This window comes from Castanea sativa, chromosome 11 (assembly GCF_040712315.1).
Source record: "Castanea sativa cultivar Marrone di Chiusa Pesio chromosome 11, ASM4071231v1".
Classification (NCBI taxonomy): domain Eukaryota; kingdom Viridiplantae; phylum Streptophyta; class Magnoliopsida; order Fagales; family Fagaceae; genus Castanea; species Castanea sativa.
In genome coordinates, this window is record NC_134023.1 from 52,894,141 (window position 1) to 52,919,051 (window position 24,911).

Below are 24,911 nucleotides of genomic sequence, written 5' to 3' on the forward strand. Positions count from 1 at the left end.
AAAGGCCAAAATGTATTTACTGTTATAATTAATTTAAAAACAAATAAATTAGTCAAAGCATCAAACCTAAAAAAAAATTTATTATGGTAATATACAAGAAGTTCAAAAATCCATTTATAAACTCAGTTAATGTTAAATATAAAGGAATAAAATATTAAAATTAAATAAATAAATATTATAAAATATTTGATTATTTGGGTTTATTCTCACAAACAATTAGAAATTACAAACTAATATGTTAATATAATATTCATTTGGGTATCTTATAATTTTCAGTAATTTATTTGCATAGTGTCTTTCAAACATATAGTTGCTGATAGATTTTATGCTAAATGTGTGAGAAAAAGTAAAAACTATTTTTTTAAATTAAAAAAAAAACTAAAAGTTATTTATTTATTAAGTGAGACAAAAAACAAAAGCTTTTGATGGTTATGTGTCTTATATAGTACATGAGTTTCCATAAATCAATTGGATATTTCTTCTTAAAAAAAAAAAAAAAAATCTTTCAAGAATAAAGTTTAGCTCTGAATGTATTTGGAGGCTTAGGCATTGTAGATGCTCATTTTTTGTGAAAGCCCAGCAGGAGGAAAGACCCAAAGTCATGGGCAGAAGAGAGTGGTATGGAAATGCCATTAAGCTAAGTGGCAGAAATAATGGATAATGGGTCTTTAAAGCAAATAAATGGACCCTAAAGGAGTAAGTGGGCCTAAAAGGGTCCGGAAGAAAGAAATAACAAACTCATGGGCTGTATAGATGTAGAAAAGTTAGAATGGGCCACGGCTGTCTCAGCAGGCCTGAAGCAATGTAAGTAAAGAAAGTAAGGGGCAATGGAGAACACATAAGCCCCAAGGAAAATGTAAGAAATACTTGAGCCAAGGAAGCCCAAGGAGTTAGTAAAGGCTCCATGGGAAACATAGAATTGGAAAGGGCCAAAAATGCCCTAAGAAAGTAAATGGGCCAAGGATGCCCTAAGGAAAGAAGGTGGGACAAGGGAGCCTGCAGATGGTAAAGGGCCCAATGAGTTTATTGGGCCTTCAAAGAAAGAATGAATAGAAAAGCCTGGAGAGACCCAGTAGACTTGGGTCAGGCAAACTTCACGGCAGACATAGTAGAATAATGCGGCAGAAAACAAGTAATAAGGGCTGGAAGCATAGGGACAGCTCACGATCGGGCAAGGCCCGGCCCCTGAGAAAAGCAAACCATAAATGTAAAGCCAAGGAAAGCAACCCACGCCATAAGCAGCCAAGGATGAACGGCAGACAGAGCAAGTTGACTTTTAGACCGCAGCAAACACATAAGCAGCGGGCAGAACTTGGATGAGCATAAGGCAAGGCACGCGCAAGGCCTAGGCACCACCAGCCTGTACCTAGCCAATATAGGAAAAGGGTGAGGTCATGGGTCAGAGGTAAAGGGGTATGGTCTAGCCTTGGGGAGGGGAAAAAACCCATTCTCGTGTTTCCTACTCAAGTCCTTTTGGAGGCAATGTCCTACTGGGATGACATACCACCCAAAAGAGGCAAAACTGAGTTGGAACCACTAGGTGCATGTCATGAGGGACGGAGAGAAGGAGAGTACTTACACTGTGGCAGGCAAGAGTGCCACGGTGAGCAAGCAAACAAAAGGGCCTTTCTTTGTCTAGTGAAGCAAAATGGCATGGCTAGTGTAGGTAAGTGGCGCTGGCTGGGTGACTGACCAGTCAGTAATGGTTGGCAAGAACACCCACACCAAACAAAAATGGTTAAGGGCCAAAATGGAGAAAACCTATCACGGCTGGCCCTATATAAGGGACCTTTGCTGTGCGCGGCAAGGGGGGACAACAATCTCTAGGTTATAATCGCTAGAATCACAAGAACAGTGAGAGTAAGAAAACGAGAAGAAAAGACAGAGAACCAGAGAAAATAAAAAGAGAGTAAAAAATGAAAAGAGAGAAAGGAAAGAATTAGGGAATAGAGGGAAGAAGTAAAAGAAAACAGAGAGAACAAAGTGGTAGGCATGCAACGAATGAGCCAATCTCCCTCTCCCTCTCCAACCCATGCTCTCTGGTAATGGAAAAAGAACTCTTTAAACACCAGTCATTCAGGTTCGCCCCTTCAAAGCAGTTAATTTCTCCTACGGAGAGGTTAGTCGCATTGAAGAGGTGATTCCCCTTCTTGACTCAGGCTTGGCAACACAACTTGATGCAGCAAACTGACATTCATTTCCTTTGAGTTCACTTTTATTCATTTCGATATCTATTTTTATTGTTGTTGTATACATAAAACGGGTGTCCCTTGTTAAAGCCCATTACTTTGCTTCCGACTGAATCATAAAGGAATTTATTATTATTATCTTTATTATATATGTCTGTCGTAGTTAACGTAACAGTCCTGCCTGCCATAGGCATGTGAGTAAAGCCTGATTAATAGGGGCATTGTTTGCGCACAAGCCGGACCAAGAAGGATTGCTCTTGGGCCGGTCCCAACTCCTCGATCTAGAAATCTTTGGGCCTATTGTAGCGGCAGGCGGCCCAGCCCAACACTTCCCAAAAGGACCCACATAGGCATCAATGCACAATAATAAGATGATATGTATACCTATCAAGCGATCAAGTAAATCGTATACATTTCAAATGATAAGGACTCATACCATCTTTTTATTTTAGGTTGAAGCCTAAGGTTCCAAACATGTTTGGAGCCAAAATTTATCCTTCTTTCAATATCAATTGGTAGGCTTTGTATCTTCTACAATACTTTACTCTTCTACATTTTCTATCTAAGACAAGACAAACCCATTTCTCCCACAATTCTGTCAATCCTCTCTTACAACAGTGAAGGGTTTAAATTTTTTTCATAGTCAACATCTTTATGCTAGTTAAAGCCTTTAGCGCTTGGTCATGCTTTCAATTGTTCAAGGCTCCCATCAACTTTGTTGGGTTATAGATTGACTCTAGTTAATTAATTCAATTACTTAAGTTGATTAATTAGGTCAAATTACATGCAAATCATAGAGACATGAACAAATTACCAAATAAACTAATTGTAGTGGAAATTAAATTGATATGGTGATTTGTTGATAAATCGAGAAAACCTCTTGCAAGGCAAAAAGTCAAAAACCCCACCGGGTGAATGTTAGGTGACCACTCCCAAGAAACCACTAATCAAGAATCAAGTGGTTACAAGTATAAGGTATCTTACCACTACTCCGAACTATCCTAAAATACCAACCTACAGTTGAACCTTCACTTCAATCCACAATTGGACTTGATCTTGTAGAGACTTCTTCCTCTATCCACGGATCCCAGTACATGTCAGACTGTCCAACATCTGATTGATTGTTGTTGGATGCAAAGTTCTTCACTTCAAAGCACGTTGAAGATCTAGAGGCACTTGGTTACAAAACCCTAAGGTGCATAAGAATGCATTAGTTTCTCACAGAGTGTATATGTTCTCTAAATAGAGTCTTTGTGTCTATGATGTCCTTAAAATAAAACTTTTATATGGTCTAGAGGTTTAGTGAATGAAATCCTAACAATCCAAGTCCGTTTGTTTAGACCCCTCAAAAACAGATTAGTTTAACCTAATGAATTAGAGAAGTATTTACTAAGGTTAATTATGAGATCTAGGTTAAACATGTGCAAGCATATTACTTGGTGCGGAAAAGTACAAAAGAGGGTTATATGATGACCTAGGAAAACCAATGAAACCAATCGTTTTAAGGTAAAAACTTGGGATAAACGAATCCACTATGATAGAATGAAAGATTACAATAGATTTAAACTCTAAATTTAAAGCTACCTCAAGTAGAACTTACTAACATGACCACGTGTAACTCTCACTCCACAGATTCTTCTATCTTGGATTGACTGATAGTATGAGAATGATTTCAGGTAGTGACCTTGAAAGGAGAAGGCACAGTACCTTATAGATCTCATAAGAGCGCCTCTAAAGTCTTAACAAAACGTACCTTAGGGTTTCCTTTAAATATTATGTGAAATAGATTTGAAACCCTAATCACTTAATGGGCTTAATAGGCTGGTGGGCTTTTATTAAATTCTACAAAACTCGCGGATGAGTTGCGAAACTCTCTACCTGAATTTGTGAAGATATTGAAAAATTTTCAACACAAAAATTTGGCATTTTAAGAAAATCTTTTAAAACTAAAGTGACAAAAATCACTTCCAAAAACAAATAAAAAACTCAAAAGTATTTTTGGGTTGAGCAATTAAGCATACACATATTACATTTAAAAACGTACAATCACACAAATGAAATAGATATTCATTGAATATTAGACTTATGTGTTGTGTGTGAGTATCAAGTATGAGCTAGTCCATAGTCTAGCATGAAACTTCAATGATCAATTCAATCAAGTCATACACAAATAACACAAAGTCAAGAGACCTATCTTATTTATAGAAATGAATGCATATGAATCATCGCAAAAGTATTTACTTGATTGAAAGCATTTCATTTGGCTTCCATTTGTCATACTTTTTGATCATCAATGTCATGAAATTTTTTATATTTCTTTGAAGGATAAGCCTTTGGCTTTTGGCATCATACATTTTTAATACATTTTGCTCCACCGTTTCCTTGTCTAACTAGTTCTCAAAGCAAGACTTTTTTTAGTTCTTTCTCTTTTTATAGATATATAAGAGCAAGTCAACGCATATATCAAGATCAATCAAGACTATTGGCTAGACATTCATGACAAGCTTAAAGATCTATTTACAACATTCAAACTTATATTTCTAGAATTCACTCATATTCAATATGTGCATAAATAACTAGCTAAGCTCATAAAGACACTATACCATTAGTATGAAGGTACTAGGCCAAACTCCACATATGGTATGACACAACACAAGTGATCAAACGTTTTAGATTTTTCACTTTTTATGTGGTTTTGGATTTTTTACACACACAAAACAAAAGCAATAAAGTAAGATAAAAAACAAACAAGCTTTTAAAAACAAAACAATACAAAGAAACATGCTAGAGAGGTGCATGATAGCAAGAAGAATGCACATGCTATGATGCATGAAACTATATCCTTAAAATATTGGAAGTATTAATGCATGGACATGGTAGAAGAATCATGCATGAGTACCCTTTTTCATCCACACCGCACGGGTGTTTTGGGTGAGGTCCTTAGAAGAAGGGTATGTGCAACATAATGCTCAAACCTCAGGGTAAAGTTAGCAAGGCATGATGCGATGTTATTAAGCATTTTCACAACATCTCCAATGAGTTGTCCATCATTGTCTTCCTTAGCTTGCTTTCCTCTTGGAATTCCTCTTTCATTTTCTTGAGCGCGTTGAAGATCGGCTCTTTTGAGTGCATGAAGCCTAAAGTAATTTGGTCTTGTTTGCCCACGAATGCCACAATGATAGCAAAAATGCTTCACTTGAGATCCCTTTGATTCTTAGGCAATGACTTTCCTTTTGCCTTAGAATTTTCCACATTAGCCTTCTTCTCAACGATAGGAGTCTCAACCTTGAGCTTCTCCACAACCTTTGCTGATACAAACTTCATCCCCCTTTTTGGTTCATTGCTTGAACTTCCTTCACCGGTGTAACCCAATCTAGCTTTGTCTAAAAAGGTGAGATTACGTTGTCAAGCTTCTTGGTGGTGATGCACTCTACTTTTGCATTTTCTTGAATCACCTTAAGCTCAAAAAATCCAATCTTTGAATAAGCATTCAGTAGCTCCTCTTTCAAATTCTCGACTTCACATTTTGCATCTATAAGTTGTGCAAGAGTGGCTTTATGATCTTCTTTGATTCTCTTCATCTTCTTGACTGCACTTTTTTCTACTTTGACATGCTTGCCACAATCCTCAAGGAATGCATCATACATGACTTGAAGCTTCTTATCACCTTCAACAAGGAGTTCTTCCTCAGCATTCGTAGCTTCATCTTCTTCAACATAGGTGTGCTCATCGAGTTCCTCTTTCAATCCTTCTAATTCTTCTTTCGAGGCCATTGAGGTAATTGCCATAAAGGCAAAATAATTTCCATCACCATCACAACTATCTTCCGAATCTAAACTTGAGCTTTCAGAATCACTAAGGGTGGTTGTTAGCACCTTACCCTTCCCTCTCAAGTAGTTGGGGCACTCCTTCTTCAAATGCCTACGACCATTGCATTCATAGCAGACAATCCCTTGAGATGGGGATGACTTGTTAGCATCCTTCTTCTTGAGATCTTTCTTGCCATTCTTGAAGGATGAAAATTTTTCTTTGCCAAACGACTTCCCATTATTCTTCATCTTCAGAAATTTATGGAAGTTCTTTGCAAGTTAAGCCACCTCTTTCTCTACATCATCCTCATTTGAGAATTCCCCGGCTCTCTCATCTATAGTTTTGAGAGCAAGAGATTTGCTAGACTTGTGATAAGGCAAGCCAACCTCATAGGTTTGAAGAGAACCAACAAGCTCTTGAATCTTAATCTCATCCAAGTATTTGCTCTCATCAATGGCGGTGACTTTGGCTTGGAAGCTTTCGGGCAAAGATATTAGGACCTTTCTTACAACCTTGTTATCTTCTATCTTTTCTTCGAGATTAAGCTTGACAATGACAATCACATTAAGCCTACCATAGAATGAGTCGAACCACTTATCTTTGCTCATCTTCACTTCCTCAAATCAAGTAGTGAGCATTTGCAATTTGGTGCCCTTTACCTTCTTCGTTCCCTCATAGGTGGTCTCAAGAATTTTCCACGCTTCTTGGGTTGTCTTCATGTGAGAGATCCTGTGGAATTCGTTAGTTGAAACACCACAAAAAATTACATTAATAGCTTTGCTATTGGCACTTGCCAAAGCAATAAAGGCCTTATCCCACTCGGCCTTGGGTGTTGGCAAATGAATGAGAAAAACACATTTCAAAAAAATCTTCAAGCAGAGAGTTTCGCTGGTCACTCATGAGTAGGCCTGAGTTGCGAAGTGACTCGCGAAATGCAACTTGGTACAAGTCCTTTAAGCTTCTAGCATGTGCTTCTCACATGACCATTCACAGGTTGTACACTCGGGAGCTAGTGGTGAACCAGTCGCGAACTTCACTGTCTTGAGTGTCTCTTCACCAAACTCTCACTCTCAACCCTAACATTAAATCCCACAAAAATACAGGGAAACGATTGAATAAAAATACAATAAAATTTGACACAAAATAAAAGCTAACAAAAACATACTTGTAAATCACACTTTACAAATTAAAACAACGGGAGATCATTAACTTTAATTCTCTAAACTAAATTATACATAATTGCATGACATTAAATAAGACCTAATACCAAACATATAAGAAATTGAATATATAGTATATAATAATCATGAATAGAATTGGAATTTGAAAGTGAAATTTACATTTGAAAAATATAAAAAATGGAAAAAAAAAATTAGAACAGAGGATCGATATTGAAAAATACAATAATTTTTAACTTTGGCGACTATTAGATCACCATATTTTGGTGCATTATGACCCAAAGTGATGTCTCCTCCTTTTCTCACAGGTCCCAAATTTTTAATAGAAGTCAAAATTTTATTTTTTTTCTGGATGGCTTTGAGGTGGATTTTTGGAAGGTACTGGATATCTATTTTCTCAGTTATGTCGTTGTCTATCCTTATATATGTTATTATTAATTTTGTCTCTTCAGCAAAAAAAGTTGTTATAATTTGGATCAACTCCAACATATAGTGATCTATACCAAGAACACGCATCTGACTTTGGACCTACCCCAGCATATAATGGTGTCTACGTGAAAATGTACGTGCAGTCCGTTCTTCCCTTGTCAATTATGAACGCGAGGTGTCTGAATTTTCTGAAGAGTCGTGAAAATGTAGCTCAAACAGCAAAGGCCTGCCTGCATGATTTTCTTGATATCTGTGAAAGTTGTTGTGTGATTATGTATGATGATTGAATGATGAGCGGAAACATGAAAAAAAAGAGTACACACAAAGGTTTAAGTAGTTCAGCTTAACGGCCTATGTCCACAATAAGAAAGCCATTGACAACTACAAAATATATTAAGCACACTTGTGTTACAATGAACCTAATATAAGGTTTATATACTAGAGAATACTTGACTAACTCTAGGCTAACCATAAACTACTCTAAGGTTAATATGTTTGTTCTACAAGTATATTGACCTACAATTGGTATGGGTCACTTGTGCCATAATATGTCTATAGAGAGGAAAAATTCTCAACCTATTACAAGTTGACACATTATATTACCAAGTTCACAAAGTACAGCCAATTACAAAGCGCCGTGTATTGCTACAAGTTTCCACTATCGCCATTCAAAAACTAACATAGATTTGCCAAGTGATATTGAAATAAAAGCATAAAAAATATTCAAAAAACAATCACACGTCAGCACGTGTACGTAAGCAATGACATAGGCCACATGTCGATGCCTGTAAGCAATGACATAGGCCACATGTCGATGCCTGTAAGTAATGACATAAGCAATCCAATCGATTGCTAACACATGTCATCTTGAAAAGTAAGACATTTCAGCCAATCAAACGATGCCATGTGTATTGGAGAAAAAGTTTAAAGCTCCTCCAATTAGGCTGTGACATGTGTCACCAATTAGACTCCGCCACTTGTTACTCATCTACCTCCAAACTCATATAAATAGAAACCTTCCTAAGGCATTTTTAGACACCAAGACATCTTGGAAGACACTACAACCAAAATCAAGCCCTAAAGCCTCTAAAAACTTCAAGAATTTCAACCTCAAATACGAAAACCATTCATAGCAGAATCATCCAAACTATGAGTTACAGAGATTGTGGGTTACAAAAAATGTGAAAACAAATAGCATTTAAGAGTAAAATTTGGCAAGCTCAGAAGAATAAAAATATTTTCTCTTATCTTAAAATTCAAAAATGTCTGCATCCGCCAATCAATGGTTGGAATGATGAAAATTTTGGTAATTGGTCATCTACCTGAATTGTCAGCCGCCCTACCTAAATTGTCACATGCTAGTTAGAGCCGCCGCCACAAAAAGAACAAAAAAGCCAAAGCAACCCAATACCAAAAAAAAAAAAAAAAAAGTAGGCAATAGCATGCCTATATATAGAGAACTTTTACTAAGATAATAAACAAGAAAAATAAAAAAAGAGGGTAGGCAAGCCATTGAATGCTACCACCAAGCTGCATGTGAAGAAAAAAGAATACAAATTTCAAGAAATATGAAAACAGATAAGGTGTGTTTAGTAGAATAGTTTGAGATGAAATTTTAGTAGTTTTTTGAAATTTATGTTGATAAAAAAATATATAAAAATATGTGTAAAATTATTTAAAATGTAAAAATGTGAGTTTAAGATCGTAAACTAAATAGGCAGCAGTGTTTGAGGGTCAAATTTGGCAAGCTTAGAAGAATAAAAACGTTTGATGTTATCTCAAAATTCAAAAATATCTGCGCTTACCTAACGTAGGAGGATGAAAAATTTGATAATTGGTCATCTACACAGCTACCCTGTCTTAGTTGTCACATGCTAGTCAGAGCCGCCGCTGCAAAAAGAACCAAAAAAAGAAAAAAAAGAAAAAAGAAAAGAAAAGAAAAGGCCACTACAACCCAACGCAAAAGAGATTTTGGCACAATGTCAATGACAGACCAACCCTCATGGTGGTCACATCCAACCATTTTCCTATTTGATTGATGTACTACAAGAGCACAATTAAGTCTGAATTTGTGAAATAAATTGCCTTGTAATTAAGACGGTAGCCCACTATGTCACAGTTATAAGCGATTCTCTACACGCGCAAAAGCCTTCGCTGAAACAAGTGACTTTTGAGATAGGTAACCAAAAATGCTGGTATGATCATAAAATTCACAACTCAAGTGAGTTATGAGGGATGGTGAAAAAATAATGTGATTATGTGGGCTCACATTTTTATCACTTACAATTTGTCATGTGTTAAGTTATAATAAAAATTATATAAATAATTATGGTCTTAGCATTAGAAACAGATTAGACAGGTCATGGTTTTAATTGTAGAATTTCATAGCTAATAATTGAGATCTTATTTAGTTAGATGAGATTATCATTTTAGGAATACATTCCAATACAATCAATGTAACACAAACTCTTTAACAAACAAAGCACTAAAAACACTCTATTACGTATCACTGCGGGGTATGGTTTGGTGGAAGAAGTTCTCGTATCACTTCATATGAAATTTTGGCAAAAATTAAGTAATTCGAGTAGTAGTATTTCAATAAATGTGTTGTCTCCACAATAATAACTTCATTAAGGTATCAATAATACACATAATATTACTAATTACTATTATGTGGTGTGGGATCATAAGTTCAAACCGTCTGTTTAACCATAAAAAAAATAATAAATAAGGACACGTTATTGGGTTATTTATCACTGTAGCAAACAATAGATGTTTAGTTTGGCCTCTTGCACCAATAATTTAGATCAAAACATATTCAAATACAGAATCCACCTACTGTTAATTATAAAGCTAAAAGCCTAAAACCACTAGCGTGTTTAGCCTCCGTAAATGCAAAAACCGAGCTAGGTGCAATATATTGTTCCTTGCGTCTTTTTGATCCATGAATACAAAACCTTTGCCTTACAATAAGATTTTCGGTACTCGTCCCCAATGCTCCAAGTTTTCTCCTTTCCACATTTTACTTGGCTCTTCTTCTTGTTTATACTGGTTATTTACTGGAAGAGATCTAAAGCCAAAAGCCAAGGGCATAAGTTGCCACCAGGGCCATGGAAACTACCTCTTATAGGAAATTTGCACCAGCTAGTTTTCTCCCTTCCACATCGATCTTTAAGAGACTTAGCCCAGAAATATGGACCTATTATGCAACTACAACTGGGTGAGGTCTTGGCTATAATCATTTCATCTCCAAAAGTAGTTGAAGAAGTGCTGAAGACGCATGATACTGCTTTGGCAAATCGGCCAATTATTCTTGCTGTTGAAGTTATGTCCTATCATAATTCAGGTATTGTCTTTGCTCCCTATGGTGATTATTGGAGACAAATGCGAAAGATTTGTGTCACAAAGCTCCTGAGTGCCAAGCGAGTCCAGTCATTTAGCAGAATTAGAGAAGAAGAGGTAAATAATCTTGTTAAATCCATTTCATTGTCAGAGGGAGTTCCAATCAATCTCAGTGAGAAGATCTTCTCCTCAACAAATTGTATGGCTTCCAGGGCAGTCATTGGGAAGAAGTGCAAATACGAAAAAGAATTCATATCATTAATCAAGGAAATGTTTACTCTAGGTGGAGGCTTCGACTTACCTGATTTGTTCCCTTCACTGAAGTTCCTTGGCTTCCTTACTGGAATGAAGTCTGCCCTGGAGAAAATACAAAAACAGTTAGATAGGATTCTTGATGAAATAGTGAACGAGCATAAGATGAAAAGAAGTGCCACTTCAAGCAATAAACATGAACCAGGTGATGATGACGAAGATGATGACTTAGTTGATGTGCTTATCAAACTTCAGGAGATGGGTGAGCTTGAATTTCGTGTCACAAGCAACCACATCAAAGCTGTTACTGAGGTATGCAAACAAGATTCATCAATTTATTTTCTCTTTTCTGCTTGTTTTTTTTTCTTCTTCTTAGTTATTAAATGAGCAACGTTATACAAAAATTCTTTAGGCAAAAGAAAAAAAAAAAAAAAACCATCATATAAGGGTTATCAGACTTATTGTTTTACTACATATAGACTAAGACATGTTCTTGTTTTCTTTGATTTTTCTTTTTAGTTAATTTAGTTTATATGCTTATTTACAATATTTTAAAGTGAAATTGTTAGACAATACAACTACACTTCTACTTAATAGCTTGGCCCATAGCTTTGACAGCCAAAAATTATATATATATATATATACACACACACAAGAAAATGGTTTTTAGAGCGGACTATTTGAAACAAATACAATGGAGGATTTTGTGTCATAAACAATTTATCTCTCGACATTAATTTCATGTGCACAAAAAGAAATTAACATCTTTAAGAATTTGGAAGAAAAATGTGTAAGATACTATGAAAAACATTCTCTAAGTATCAAGCTAGATTATTCTGTTTAATATTAAAAATGCATACACTATCTAATTGTAAATAGAGTTACTTTTCAGGACATCTTCTCTGCAGCAAATGAGACTTCAGCTTCCACAATAGAATGGGCAATGTCGGAATTATTGAGAAATCCTAGAGTGATGGAGAAGGCACAAACCGAAGTGCGACAAGTTCTACAAGGGAGAAGGAATCTGGATGAGACATACGTTCATAAACTAGATTACTTGAAATTAGTTGTGAAAGAAACACTACGATTACATCCTCCTGGTGCCTTGGTTTCAAGAGAATCAAGAGAAAAATGTGAAATTAATGGGTACGAGATACCAAGCAACACAAAAGTAATCATAAATATATGGGCTATAGGGAGAGATCCTGAATATTGGATTGATGCTGATTGCTTTTGGCCAGAGAGATTCCATGGTTCTTCTATTGATTTTAAAGGGACCAACTGTGAATTCATTCCATTTGGAGGTGGTAGGAGGATGTGTCCTGGCATGTCATTTGCTCTTGCAATTGTTGAACTTGTTCTTTCTCAATTACTATTTCACTTCAATTGGAAACTCCCCAATGACATCAAACTTGAAGAGCTTGATATGTCCGAGTGTTTGGGATTTACCTATAGGAGAAGGAACGATTTGTTTGTAATTGCCACTCCTTGGGCTTCTTTTAATTGAAAGACAGTGAATAATAGGGATGTAAATGTGTAATACCCCTTGTTACAAATGATTGGATGTATTTATAAGGTACCAATTCTCTTTCTTGTGGGAATAAAATTAGGTTTGGATATATAGTATTTTAGTTTGAGAGTATGATTGTGCTTGTTCTTTGGCATTGGAAACACTGTAGTTCTCTTGTGCCAATTAGGACCTGGCTTCCGTCCTGACTCCGTGATTCTATAAACAGGATTGGGCCTTTTGCTCCACTCTAAAAGAAACAGGGCAAAGTTGAGCTCTTAAGAAGCTAAGACATGATTGCAAAACCCACTTGAACCTTGCAATTATATAATATGATTGGGCATCTTCATTAAAAAAATATTATACATTAATTAATGTAAATCTGATTTTAATTAACAAAAACCCTAACCTGAATCAGTTGTTTTGCTCCTACTCTTGGCTTTTGAGCACCAGCGTTTTTCTTCAAGATCTAGAGTTTCCCCTGATTGTCTATAATGGCTTTGAGGAGGATATTTGGAGAGCAATTGGATATTTAGTTTTAGGAGAAACTAATTGAATATTAATTTTTTTTTCTCATGTGTATTATTGTCTCTCCCTGATTTCTTTGAATAGATTTAGTTTGCAGAATTTTCGGTGAGGATTAATTTATCCCAAGAATATACCGTTCTTTTGTATCTATATGTGTGTGTCTATATATATATATATTACCTGTAATTTATTATTTTAGCAATAAAAGTATATGCTATTGTTCTCTCAAAATATGTGTGCTATACGTGATAATGAAAATGCCCAGAACAACAGACAAAAATTCTCAATGATATAATCAGCAATCACAAGAAGAAAAGAAGTGACACTTCAGCCAGAAAATGTAAAGAAAGTGATCATGATGATATGGACCAAAATGGCCATATAGCACTATTTAGCAACTTATTACTGTTTGCGAAATATTTAGTAACTTACCACTATTTTGTAACTTGAGTTCATGAAATTTGAATTTTACATGCAACTCAAGTTCCAAAAAATCGAGTGCCTAAGAAATGTGATGTGGTGGCACCTATTCCACGTGGCCTTTTTAATTAAAAAAATCTACTTCAGCGGGTGCCACGGTAACTATTTTTATAGAACTTGAGTTTCTGAAATTCAAGTTACACAGAAAACTCAAGTTTCACAAACTAGAGTTTTAAAAATGTGATAGATTGCTAAAAATTTCAGCCAACAGTAGTATTTGTCCATTTTAACCTAACGATATGATTGATGTGCTTCTGAAACTTTAGGAAACAAGAAAGCTTGAATTTAATGTCACAAGTAATCACATCAAAGATGTCACTCTCATATAAAAGAAAGAAAGAAATCTAGCAATTTATCATCAACATTTCTTTTATTGTTTTTTTCCTTTTTTTTTAATTTCTCCTTTTATTCAAAAAAATAAATCAAGCAATAAGTTCTTATGGTTTTCACCTTTAATTTTGTTAAAATTGTGTGACTGTGTGTGATGATTGAATGGTGAGCAAAAGCATAAAAGAGAAAACACACATGAAAGTTTACGTGGTTTGGTATGATGTCCTATGTTCATGATGTGAAAGTTGTTGACAACTACTTATTCTATTAAGCACTTTAGTTTGCTATGAACCCAGAGTCGAAAAGAATAGTCACAAGAGGTTTTTCAAACAAGAATATTTCTTTATCTTTTATTTCTTTAAATATTTCTAACTTCGAATTTTCTTGATTGCTTATAGAATTTATATACTAGAGAATACTTTACTAAACCTAGATTAACCATAGACTAACCCATTATTAAGTTATTTCTTCTACAAATATATGGGCTTACAATTGGTTTGGGTTACAATAAATATATCTAACACCCCTAAACTAAAGGTAAAAATCTTGAGTTTGGAATGTCTTGAATGTATAGCTTAGTGTGACATCCATGCAATCCGCCTAACATGGAAAAATCTTGTACTACTGACATGACACTGATGATGAAGCTAGTCATCTGGCTGCCATGCCAAAGCTACATTGGTACATAAGATCTTGTATCAATATCTTGCATAAAATCACAGCACTAATATTGTTAAGTTCTAAAAGTTTAGAACAACTGGCAAACTGTGAGTCTAGTAAGTGATTAGGTTTTAGATCTAATTCATATAGTATTCAAAGAAAACCCTAAGGCATGTTTTGAAGAGACTAGAGTTTCTCTTTTGAGATCTAAAAGGTTTTGTGTCTTCTCCTTTCAAAGTCACTACCAGAATTCTATCTACACGTTATTATAATTGGTAAATCTGAAGTTGCTGCATACCAACTATCAAAGGTGCTGGATCTAAACCTTCAAGGGTGGTCTATGTTTAAGATCTATACTGGAGGTCTATGTGGAAGAGCTAAAGTGTGAACTAAAGGTTCATGTGAGAGCAAATTCACATCAAAGAAATTTGAGAGATTCAGAGCTTAGTTTGGTTACTATTGTAAGATTTACTATGAATTGGTATTTTTTTTTTATAGTAAATCTCAATTTGATATAGTAGAAACTATTCTCTTAGGATCATTCCCTCTAGGTTTTTTACCTTGAAATGAGTTGTTCAATTAGTTTTCTTAGGTCATTACATCTTATGTTATTTAGGTTTTCACTTTACATGATATTTGTGATGAATGTTTAACTTAGATCTAGAGAATTAACCTAAGTAAGAACTTGACCAATAAATTCGGTTAAACAAACTACATTTTCTAGAGGCCTAAAACTTTATAGATATGACAAGCTATATGACGAGGGCTGACATGACCACATCTTTTGATGACAATTTGTTTTGTTTCTTTTTTCTTTTCTTTTTATATAATCTTTTTTAAGTTACCAATTTCCCTCCATATATGTTAACTCGCTTGCCACATTTGTGAACCACATATGCTACATGACATCTGAACGCATCCTCCACATTTGCATGAATTATGTGGAGACACCAATGTTTGCAAATAGCTAGTTTTCTGACCAGGTACATCAGCCATATAGCAAACCCCTGTATGAATAAAACAATTGAGTCATCAAGTCTTGCGAGTTGATGGCGTATATTTCACAGCTGAGTTAACTCAGTGCCAACAAGTGATGTATGCCGCTGTCGTTTCATGGTAATGAGTTTTAAACCTTGGTGTTGCGGCCACAGATTTGAAACCTTTCTGCTATGGCACTGTTGTTGGCAGATCTGTGGTGGCGCCTCAGAGGTGGCCACAAAGAGAACAAGATGAAGATTGTTGACTATGAAAGGAGAGGTCCAGAGACGGATTGAGATCAAATGCAATTGCACCATGCAATTACCCCCATTTCCTTCACAATTTTTTTTTTTAAACTTCTTACTTCTTTTTAATATTTTTTTATTTAATGGTTGAGATTGAAAATTGCAAAAAAGCAATTTTCAATCTCAAGTCTCAACCATTCATTTCAATTGCATCAAGTATTCTCAATCCTCCAAAGATGAAGATTAGTTTGGTTTGAGGCAACAATATGTCTTGGGTAGGGAGTCTAGGGATAGATTCAGGAATTTTTGTTTTGGAAAAAGGTAAAAATATCATATTAATTTGTAATTTTTATTGTACCTAATCTCAATCCTACAAAATTGTACCTAAAATTTACTCTTTGTGTATGAATTTTGTTCCTTTAATACTTCTTATATTCCTGCTTGTACTTTTGGAACAGTTTCTATAAGTAAAATGGTCTAATTTATTTAATAAATTCCACTACTTAATATTTATTAAAAAAAAGAGAGAAATGGTTATACAAAAAAAAACCCAAGGTTTTGAATTCCAAGAGTTTTGTAGTTCAATTGACACGTTTTGGTGTATTTGATACAAACGTCTAGGGTGTAAATACCTTATCTCATAAATTAATTTTTTCCTTTCTCTTACGATTAAGATTTTCTAGAGTTAATATGATGTTGAAATATGATCTTATTTGATGCGCTTAGATCATAAATATGTTTGATCTCTCTCTCTCTCTCTCTCTCTCTCTCTCTCTCTCTCATATGTTAAGACTTCGAGTAAGAATATTGAACCATTAATAATTTGTCCCAATTTGGAAATTAGTTATGATTTAAAGGATAGTGGAAATCGTGACTCCAATGAAATCAGCACTTGAAATCATGATTTCACTTCAAATCATTACTTAGAGATGTGAGACATGATTCTAGTGCTTCCTTGACTTACAAATGGTAGTAATAATAATTATAAATATAAATCCTTACCCCAACTTTTACAATGCAAATTATTGAGTAGATGACACCTCAGACTTGCACATTTTACAATTTACCAGATCCTTATGTGGCAAGCCCTCCTCTTGAGGAGATATCTCTCTTACAATATATATTGAGAGAGAAATATTTTATAAAACCATCTCATAAATTAATTTTTTCCTTCCTCTTACGATTAAGATTTTCTAGAGTTAATATGATGTTGAAATATAGTTAATTTTAAACATATGTTGCATTCGAGTCATATGTTCATTGAACTCAAGTGATTTATACCTTCTCAACTCAAAAAAAAAAAAAAAATCATTTATTTTATTTATAATAACACTATTTTTCGTTCTTATTTATAACCAAATTCCTTCAAGACTTTGTATGTTAAAGTTATATAAGTTGATTGATACCGTGGTACGTCTGCAATAATTGAAACGGGCCCGATGATTAAAAGGGACCAATATGGACCTTACATTTATATATGGAAAGGAAATGATTGAGAAATGCATTTATCTGCTAGGACTTTGTTTTTCAAAGATTAAAAAAACGATAGATTACCACGCGCCAAAAATGGTACCAACCAAAAGAATCTTTTATTTGGAATGTATTTTAAAAGAAAAACTTCTTCCTGAATTACTATTTTCAAGTTGATTTCTTTTGAAAGTTGAATTAGTGTGTAAAACACCTATAAATGTTTAGACCCCCAAATCATAATTACCAACACAAGCTTATAATCAAACAATATATGTGTAGAAAATGAAATATGAGATGAAATATGAGCTATGACCAAATTGGTAACACACTCTAAACCATATTTAATCACAAACACAACCATAATTAAAAGATAAAGAGAAAGGGAAGAGAGATGCAAACACAAAAATAACACACCGATGTGTTATCGAAGAGGAAACCGAAAAACTCAGTGAAAAAGCTTTCCGCTGCCCTCCAAGCAGTCAATAATCTACTAGAGAATAAAGTTGGGATACATAAATAACACAAGACCCTCCAAGTCTAATATACCCAGTGCACTTAAGCCCTCTAAGCTTCTTGCTCCAACAGGGTTACGCCGAATTTTGTTTTCTCTAGCTTACCAAATCCCGCAATAAGCCCATTGTATCAACCAAATGAACTGGTCCCTTCTGAACTGCTTCCTAAACACCAAAATACCTCATCATTTATATGGGTATGGGAAGATAAGGATTTGGCTAAATGTACCTCTCAAGGATATGACAATGGAGAAGGTAAGAGTAGAGGAATTTGAAGAATCAGAGGATGAAGATTGTAGATGAGTCAATCTTATTTTTCTCTAGGGTTTCTCTCTCAGAATTCTCTCCAAAAACTCTCTACATTTCGTGGGTATAAGGGTATTTATAGTAGGGTGTATGAGGAATGTGAAACGTTAGGTTTTATCCAAGCAGGGCATTCTGGTGACTCGACCTCACGAATGGAACGAGTCTCGAGTTTGAGTTGTGAGCTAATTGCCTGGCTAGACTAGAAATTTTGTTCTGTAGTGCTCTAGTTGTCATGACTCTTCAACTCCCTTACATGCTACACACGTGTGCCACCTTTGGCGACTCACTAGTCGTGAGATCTAGTCACGAGGCTCTTCTTGAGTGCACACATTTAAGGTTTCTTCACACTCTCTCACATACTACCCTTACATAATTTTCAGCTAAATACAAGGTATCTAATTGCTAAATTATAAGCAAATTTGACACGAAATAAAGCTAGCACATAATTGAATAAATTTAACCTTACAATTTCCCCCTTTGGCTATTCCGTGATAAAACCCTAAAACAAACTCTGGACTGAACATATGAGTTGGGAACAGTTGCCAAAACTCACTCACACCTAACTCTAGAAACTATGAAGCTCTTGAATCATACGAACAAGTTTTTTCCTGAAAACAATAACATAAGATGATTATTGTAAGCGAAAATCTTGAAATGCATATCGAGCAAGAACAATGCGATCAAGTAAAAAACATTAAAGCAACAAAGCATGACTTGACCAAACATGAACAATCACTATAAACAGTAATCACAATAAACATTCACACAAGGAATGAACATCCGAACATGCAAGCTAATAAGCTCAATGCAAAGAATCATTTGCATGTCCAATACTCAACCGATACAAAAACACAAGGTAGTTGCATCAAGGATATAAAATCCAACAAGGGCTTAAGAGTGAAGTACTAAAGAAAATGCATAACATTAACTAAAAGTACTAAGTTACAAAGCAAATGTACAAAGCCAAAGTATGCATAGACAAATACATAACATCGAGTTGAAGCCAAAGTATTTAACAAAGTACTGTGAAAAACCCATATTAACACTGAATCCAAACATAAACAACATAAACTAAAAATGCTTTAAGATTCTCCCCCTCAAAATAATACTCTCCCTCAAGAGCTACTCCTACTCTAGATCTCCCTCTTTTTGACCAAAATGGCCAAAGGGCTACTGTTGTGTAGTGAAGCTGTCAAACTTTGCTGAAAGCAAACTCAGCTAGTCTTAGATTGAAGTCAGCCTGTTAGATTGCTCATTTTGGACATCTCATAGCCTGTCATTCCTCTCAAGGATGATCTGAAATGCATCTGGAGGTACTGCAAAAGAGGATGCAGCTTGGCTCCTTTTACCATAGCTTCATGAGCTTGAGGGTTGACTTTTGCTTCTGTTTCAGTGTCCATAGGTTCTCCTTGTGCTTGATCACCCTCCTCTTCATCACCCGGAAGACAAACTTTGATCTGTGCAATCGTTTAAGCATTGATAACTAGAGGAGTAGGCATGAGACTAATATCTTGGGGAATTTCCACACCTTTTGCTCGAAATAGCCTCGTAAGTAGACTACGGAGAATCAGTTTTGCCCTTGAAGTTTTCCTTGTTTCATTAGCAATGATGCAGTAGGCATGAGCACTAATATCAATGTAATTTTTCTCCCAAAGCTCCATGAGAAAGATAGCTCTAGCAGTACTAATAATGGTCAACTTCTTCACTAGGTACAAGTTGAACATCATAATGTATGTGAGACATCTAAGGTCTGGTGGGAAAGTAGTTGTGTTAAGACATCTTCCTTCTTGAACACCACCGATATGAGATTGAACCGTCTCTCTGGAGAGCATTTTGTCCTTGTAGTGAGTGAAATCATGCTCTAAATCCTTAAAGCCAAGAACTTCATCAATATCCTCCAAGTCAATGTTGAACTCATGGCCTCTAATCCAACAATTGATTTCATCCCCCCTTAAAATGGCATTGGCATAAAATTCATGGATCAAAGGTTTACATACCCTAGGGAGATCACGAAGGAGCTTGTTTGAACCTCTGTTTTGAAAACATCCTGGGATAAAATAATCCTTCAAATCAACCAAGTCCACAAATCTCTCTTGGATGATTGGAGCCTTCTCATAGAATTGATTGTATTTCTCAAAGTGTTTAGTAGATTGGAACCAAGTATTTTCCATTTGTTTCCTCTTGTTAGCACGATGTGCAGTAGTCTTCTTCTTTGGAGTCATTTGCAAAAACATAGCATCAAAGACCGAAACACAGACCACAACATAAGGTATCACCAAAAATTAGTAACTAGTTAGTAGCCATAAAATGGACTTAGAATTAGGCCAAAGATTTAAACTAAAGCATAGTTCAATAACAAACTAGATATGAGAGAACACATATCATCAGGGAACAACAGAGTTTAGGCATTAAATCCTCAAACATCTCAAAGAATGTATGTGTGTGCAAATAACACCATGTAAACCTAGGGCATATTGCAAAGCATATAGTTAGAGATGCATTGTATTCCATGGGCAACCTACAAACACTGTCTCCCATGAAATCCTCAAATTTACAAGAAGATGTTGTTGAGGGATTCACCCATGGGTATGATATGTACAACACAACACAAACAAGGTATACTACTCAAGGATGAGAAACAAACATGAAAACATGTGTAATAAGCGTCACATTATCAAAACCCATATAACAAACTCAACAAAATATACCCAAACCATATTCGAACATCATATTTTTCAAAACTCAACAAGAACTCAAAATCCAAGAAAACAAGGGCTAGAAACATGAAATACTTTGAGAGAAATAAAAAAACCCATACCTTTTCTTGAAGATTGGTGAAGAGATGATGAAGAAAATGGAGGATTTTTGAAAGAACACGGTGAGTTTGTGAGGGAGAGGAACGGACAAGACAATGAACAGTCGCAATGTGCGAGGGAAAAATGAAAAGTTTATAAAAACTGTCCTGAAAATGGCCCTTAAAGTGCAAAACTTGCATTTTTTGCGACTGGAATAAGTCACGAACAAGTCGCCAAAAACTCGTGTGACAAATTTTTGAAAATTTGTGTAAGTGTTTTTCGCGACTGAAAGGTCCACTCGCGAGTAAGTCGCGAAGGAAGTCATGAATCATTCTAAGTAAACTCGCGACTGGAGCTTCCACTCTCGAACCAGTCGCCAAAGTGAGTCGCGAAGATGACAAAAACTCAAAAATTTTGAAAATTTTCTAAGTCTTTTTCATGACTAAAGGACTTGACCCACCAGAGAGTCGCAAAAGCTTCTGAATAAGCTCGCGACTAGGGGCGAGCGACTGGCTTCACTTGCGAGACAGAGTCGCCAAAACAGAGTTGCACAGTTTTTGAAATTTTTGAAAATTTTCAAAACAAGAACACTTTCTAAAAAAAAATTAAACACTCAAAAATCTTTTTGTGTTTGATCAACATATGATTGAGCATGTACAACACATTTAATTAAGTACAATCACACAAATGAATAAGGTATTCATTGAACATAGACAAGTGTGATGTGTGTGGACATCAAATATGAGATAGTCCTTAGTCTAATGTGAAGTTTCAATGATCAATTCAACCAAAACATACATAATTAGTACTAGGAAGAGTGACCAATCTCCATTATAGAAATATGCATATATGACCTCCCACAGAACTTGATTATATAACTTTGAAGCTTTTCATTTGGCTTCTTTACAATTCATAACATTTGATCATTTTGATCTTTACATCTCTTTTTGAGATTGATGCCTGAATTTTTTAATATTTTAATTTGATGAATAAGCCTTTGGCTTTTGGGCACCATACATTTTCATTAAAGTTGTTTTCCCTTTTTTCTAGTCAAATACTAGTATGTACAACAGCTTTTACAGCTCATTATCTCTTTTCATTTTGAGATTTACATTTGTTAAGCTCTTTAAGCAAAAAATATAAAAGGATGGGAAGATGTATAAGCACAAGTTTGAAGATCATCAAAACCATTAACTAATCATTCATGACAAGTTTGAAGATCTATTTACAACACTCACATAGATGTCAAGATTTTTCCCACAAAGATATAAGTGCAAGAAGAGCAGTCCAATTCCCTTTGCCATTCCTTGGTCCTCTTGACCTTTGAGAACTTGCATTCTTTAATGCTTGTAGCTTATGGCAATTAGGTTTGGTATGTCCTTGAATTCCGCAATGATGATAGTAATGTTGAGTTTTTGGACCTCTTTGTGACTTTGGAAGTGATTTCCTTTTAGCCTTAGGTTTAACCGCTGATTGGGTAGGAGGCTTTGTCAAAAACCGTTGGTCAGTCACATTCCACTTCTTCTCAAACTTCACTTTCTCAATAGCTGAAGTTGCTACCATCAATTCCTTTGCTTTCGCAAACTTTATGTCCTTGGACATATTTGCACTCGAACTGCTCTCTTTGACGTATCTCAAACCGCTCTTGTCAAAAAAGGGTTTTTGATGTGCAAGAACTTCATCAAAATTTTTGGAGGAGACCCACTCTACTTTAGCATTAGCTTGAATCACTTCAAGTTCAAAAAACTTGACCTTTGAGCAGGCTTCGGCTAGCTCTCCTTTCAGTGTCTCACCTTCACATTTCGTTTCCTTGTACCATACTAGAAGACTTCTATAATCTTGCTCTGCTCTCTTCATTTTCATAATGGCTGCTTTAGCCACTTTTGCATATTCACCGGTCTTCTCAAGGAGAGCATTATAAGTTTCTTGTAACCCCATTATTCTTCCAACTTCCTCATCATTAGATTCCTTTACTATCCCCATCGACTCCGCTTCTTTGTGCTCACCAAACTCTTCCACTAACATAATCCTAAGATTCCACATGTGCAATGGTCATAAATGCGGAGTAGTTTCCTTCTCCATCACAGCTTTCTTCTGAGTCTGAATTAGAGGAGTCTGAGTCACTAAGATTAGTGGCATACACTTTACCCTTCCCTCTCAAATAGTTTGGACACTCCTTGAGATGTCCATGACCATTGCATTCATAGCACGTGATTTCTTGAGAGGATTGAGAATCCTTCTCATCTTTCTTTTTGAAATCCTTCTTGTCCTTCCAGGAATTTAGGAATTTTCCCTTGTCAGAAAACTTTCCATTCTTTTTGAACTTCAAGAACTTTCGAAAGTTCTTAACAAGATACGCCACATATTTTTCGACTTCATCCTCATCGGATGAGTCTTGAGCTTCCACTCTCTCATTGATTGTCTTTAGAGTAAGAGATTTGCTCTTTTGTTGTGATGGTAGGAACAACTCATAGGTTTGAAGTGAGCTAATAAGTTCTTGAACTTTGATCTCATCAAGGTCCTTGCTCTCTTCAATGACAGTAACCTTTGCACGGAAGCTCTCCGGTAGTGATCGTAGTATTTTTTTTACAATCTTGGAGTCATCCATCTTTTCCCCCAAGTTAAATTTCCCAATTACCACCTCATTGAGCTTCCCATAAAATGAGTTGAATGACTCGTCTTTATTCATCTTCAGATCTTCAAAACATGTGGTAAGCATTTGGAGCTTGGTGTCCTTCACCTTTTTGGTTCCCTCATATGTTGTTTCCAAAATTTGCCACCCATCCTTGGCAATTGTAACATGAGAAATCTTATGAAATTCATCTGGAGAAACACCATAGAAAATAGCATTTAAAGCCTTGCTATTAGCATTAGCTACCACAAGAGCTACCTTATCCCATGTGGATTTGGAAACCTCCGGCCTAGTCCATCCAATATCTACAACATCCCAAATACTCTCGTCAATAGAACATAGGAATGCCCTCATACGGACTTTCCAAAATGCATAGTTGCTTTCATCAAAATATGGAGGAGCATTAAGAGATTGAGACCGACCCATCTCAAAAGGGGTCTAGGATCGCACTTAGGTAATTAAACCACAACAAGTGCACTTGCTCTGATACTAATTGAAAGTTGAATTAGTGTGTAAAACACCTATGAACATTTAGACCCCCAAATCAAAATTACCAATGCAAGCTTATAATCAAACAATATATGTGCGAAAAATGAAATATAAGCTATGACCAAATTGGTAACACATTCTAAACCATATTTAATCACAAACACAGAAATAATTAAAAGGTAAAGAGAAAGGGAAGAGAGATGCAAAAACAAAGATAATATGCCAATGTGTTATCGAAGAGGAAACCGAAAAACTCGGCGAAAAACCTCTCTATTGCCCTCCAAGCGGTTAATAATCCACTAGAAAATAAAGTTGGAATACATGAATAGCAAAAGACCCTCCAAGCCTAATCTAGCAAGTGCACCTAAGCCCTCCAAACTTCTTACTCCAACAGGGTTACGCCGAACCTTGTCTTCTCTAGTTTACCGAATCCTGCAATAAGCCCATTGCATCAACCAAATAAATTGGTCCCTTCTGAACTGTTTTTCAAGCACCAAAATACCTCCTTACTGATATGAGTATGGTGAGATAAGGATTTGGCTAAATGTACTTCTCAAGGATATGACAATGGAGAGAGTGAGAGTAGAGGAATTTGGAGAATCAAAGGATGAAGATTGTAGATGAGTCAATCTTGTTTTTCTCTAGGACTTCTCTCTCAAAATTTTCTCTAGAAGCTCTTTATATTTCGTGGGTATAAGGGTATTTATAGTAGGGTGTACAAGGAATGTGAAACATCAGGTTTTATCCAAACAGGGCATTCTCGCGACTCGACCTCGCGA

General features: G+C 35.6%; 1 protein-coding gene across 1 annotated transcript; it reads left to right on the forward strand.

Annotated features, from left to right (window-relative positions):
* Positions 1-10,428: 10,428 nt before the first annotated feature.
* Positions 10,429-12,819, forward strand: LOC142614738 (melianol synthase CYP71BQ5-like). The gene is made up of 2 exons (XM_075787291.1): positions 10,429-11,512; positions 12,093-12,819. The coding sequence occupies exons 1-2, from the start codon at positions 10,601-10,603 to the stop codon at positions 12,705-12,707; spliced, it is 1,527 nt and encodes a 508-aa protein (XP_075643406.1). The 5' UTR covers positions 10,429-10,600; the 3' UTR covers positions 12,708-12,819.
* Positions 12,820-24,911: the final 12,092 nt, after the last annotated feature.

What these genes read in the sequence shown, in the direction of transcription:
- LOC142614738 (XM_075787291.1), top strand. Translation starts at nt 10,601, where the DNA reads ATGCTCCAAGTTTTCTCCTTTCCACATTTTACTTGGCTCTTCTTCTTG. An exon ending in ACATCAAAGCTGTTACTGAG is followed by an intron (nt 11,513 to 12,092) that starts GTATGCAAACAA and finishes GTTACTTTTCAG; the next exon opens with GACATCTTCTCTGCAGCAAA.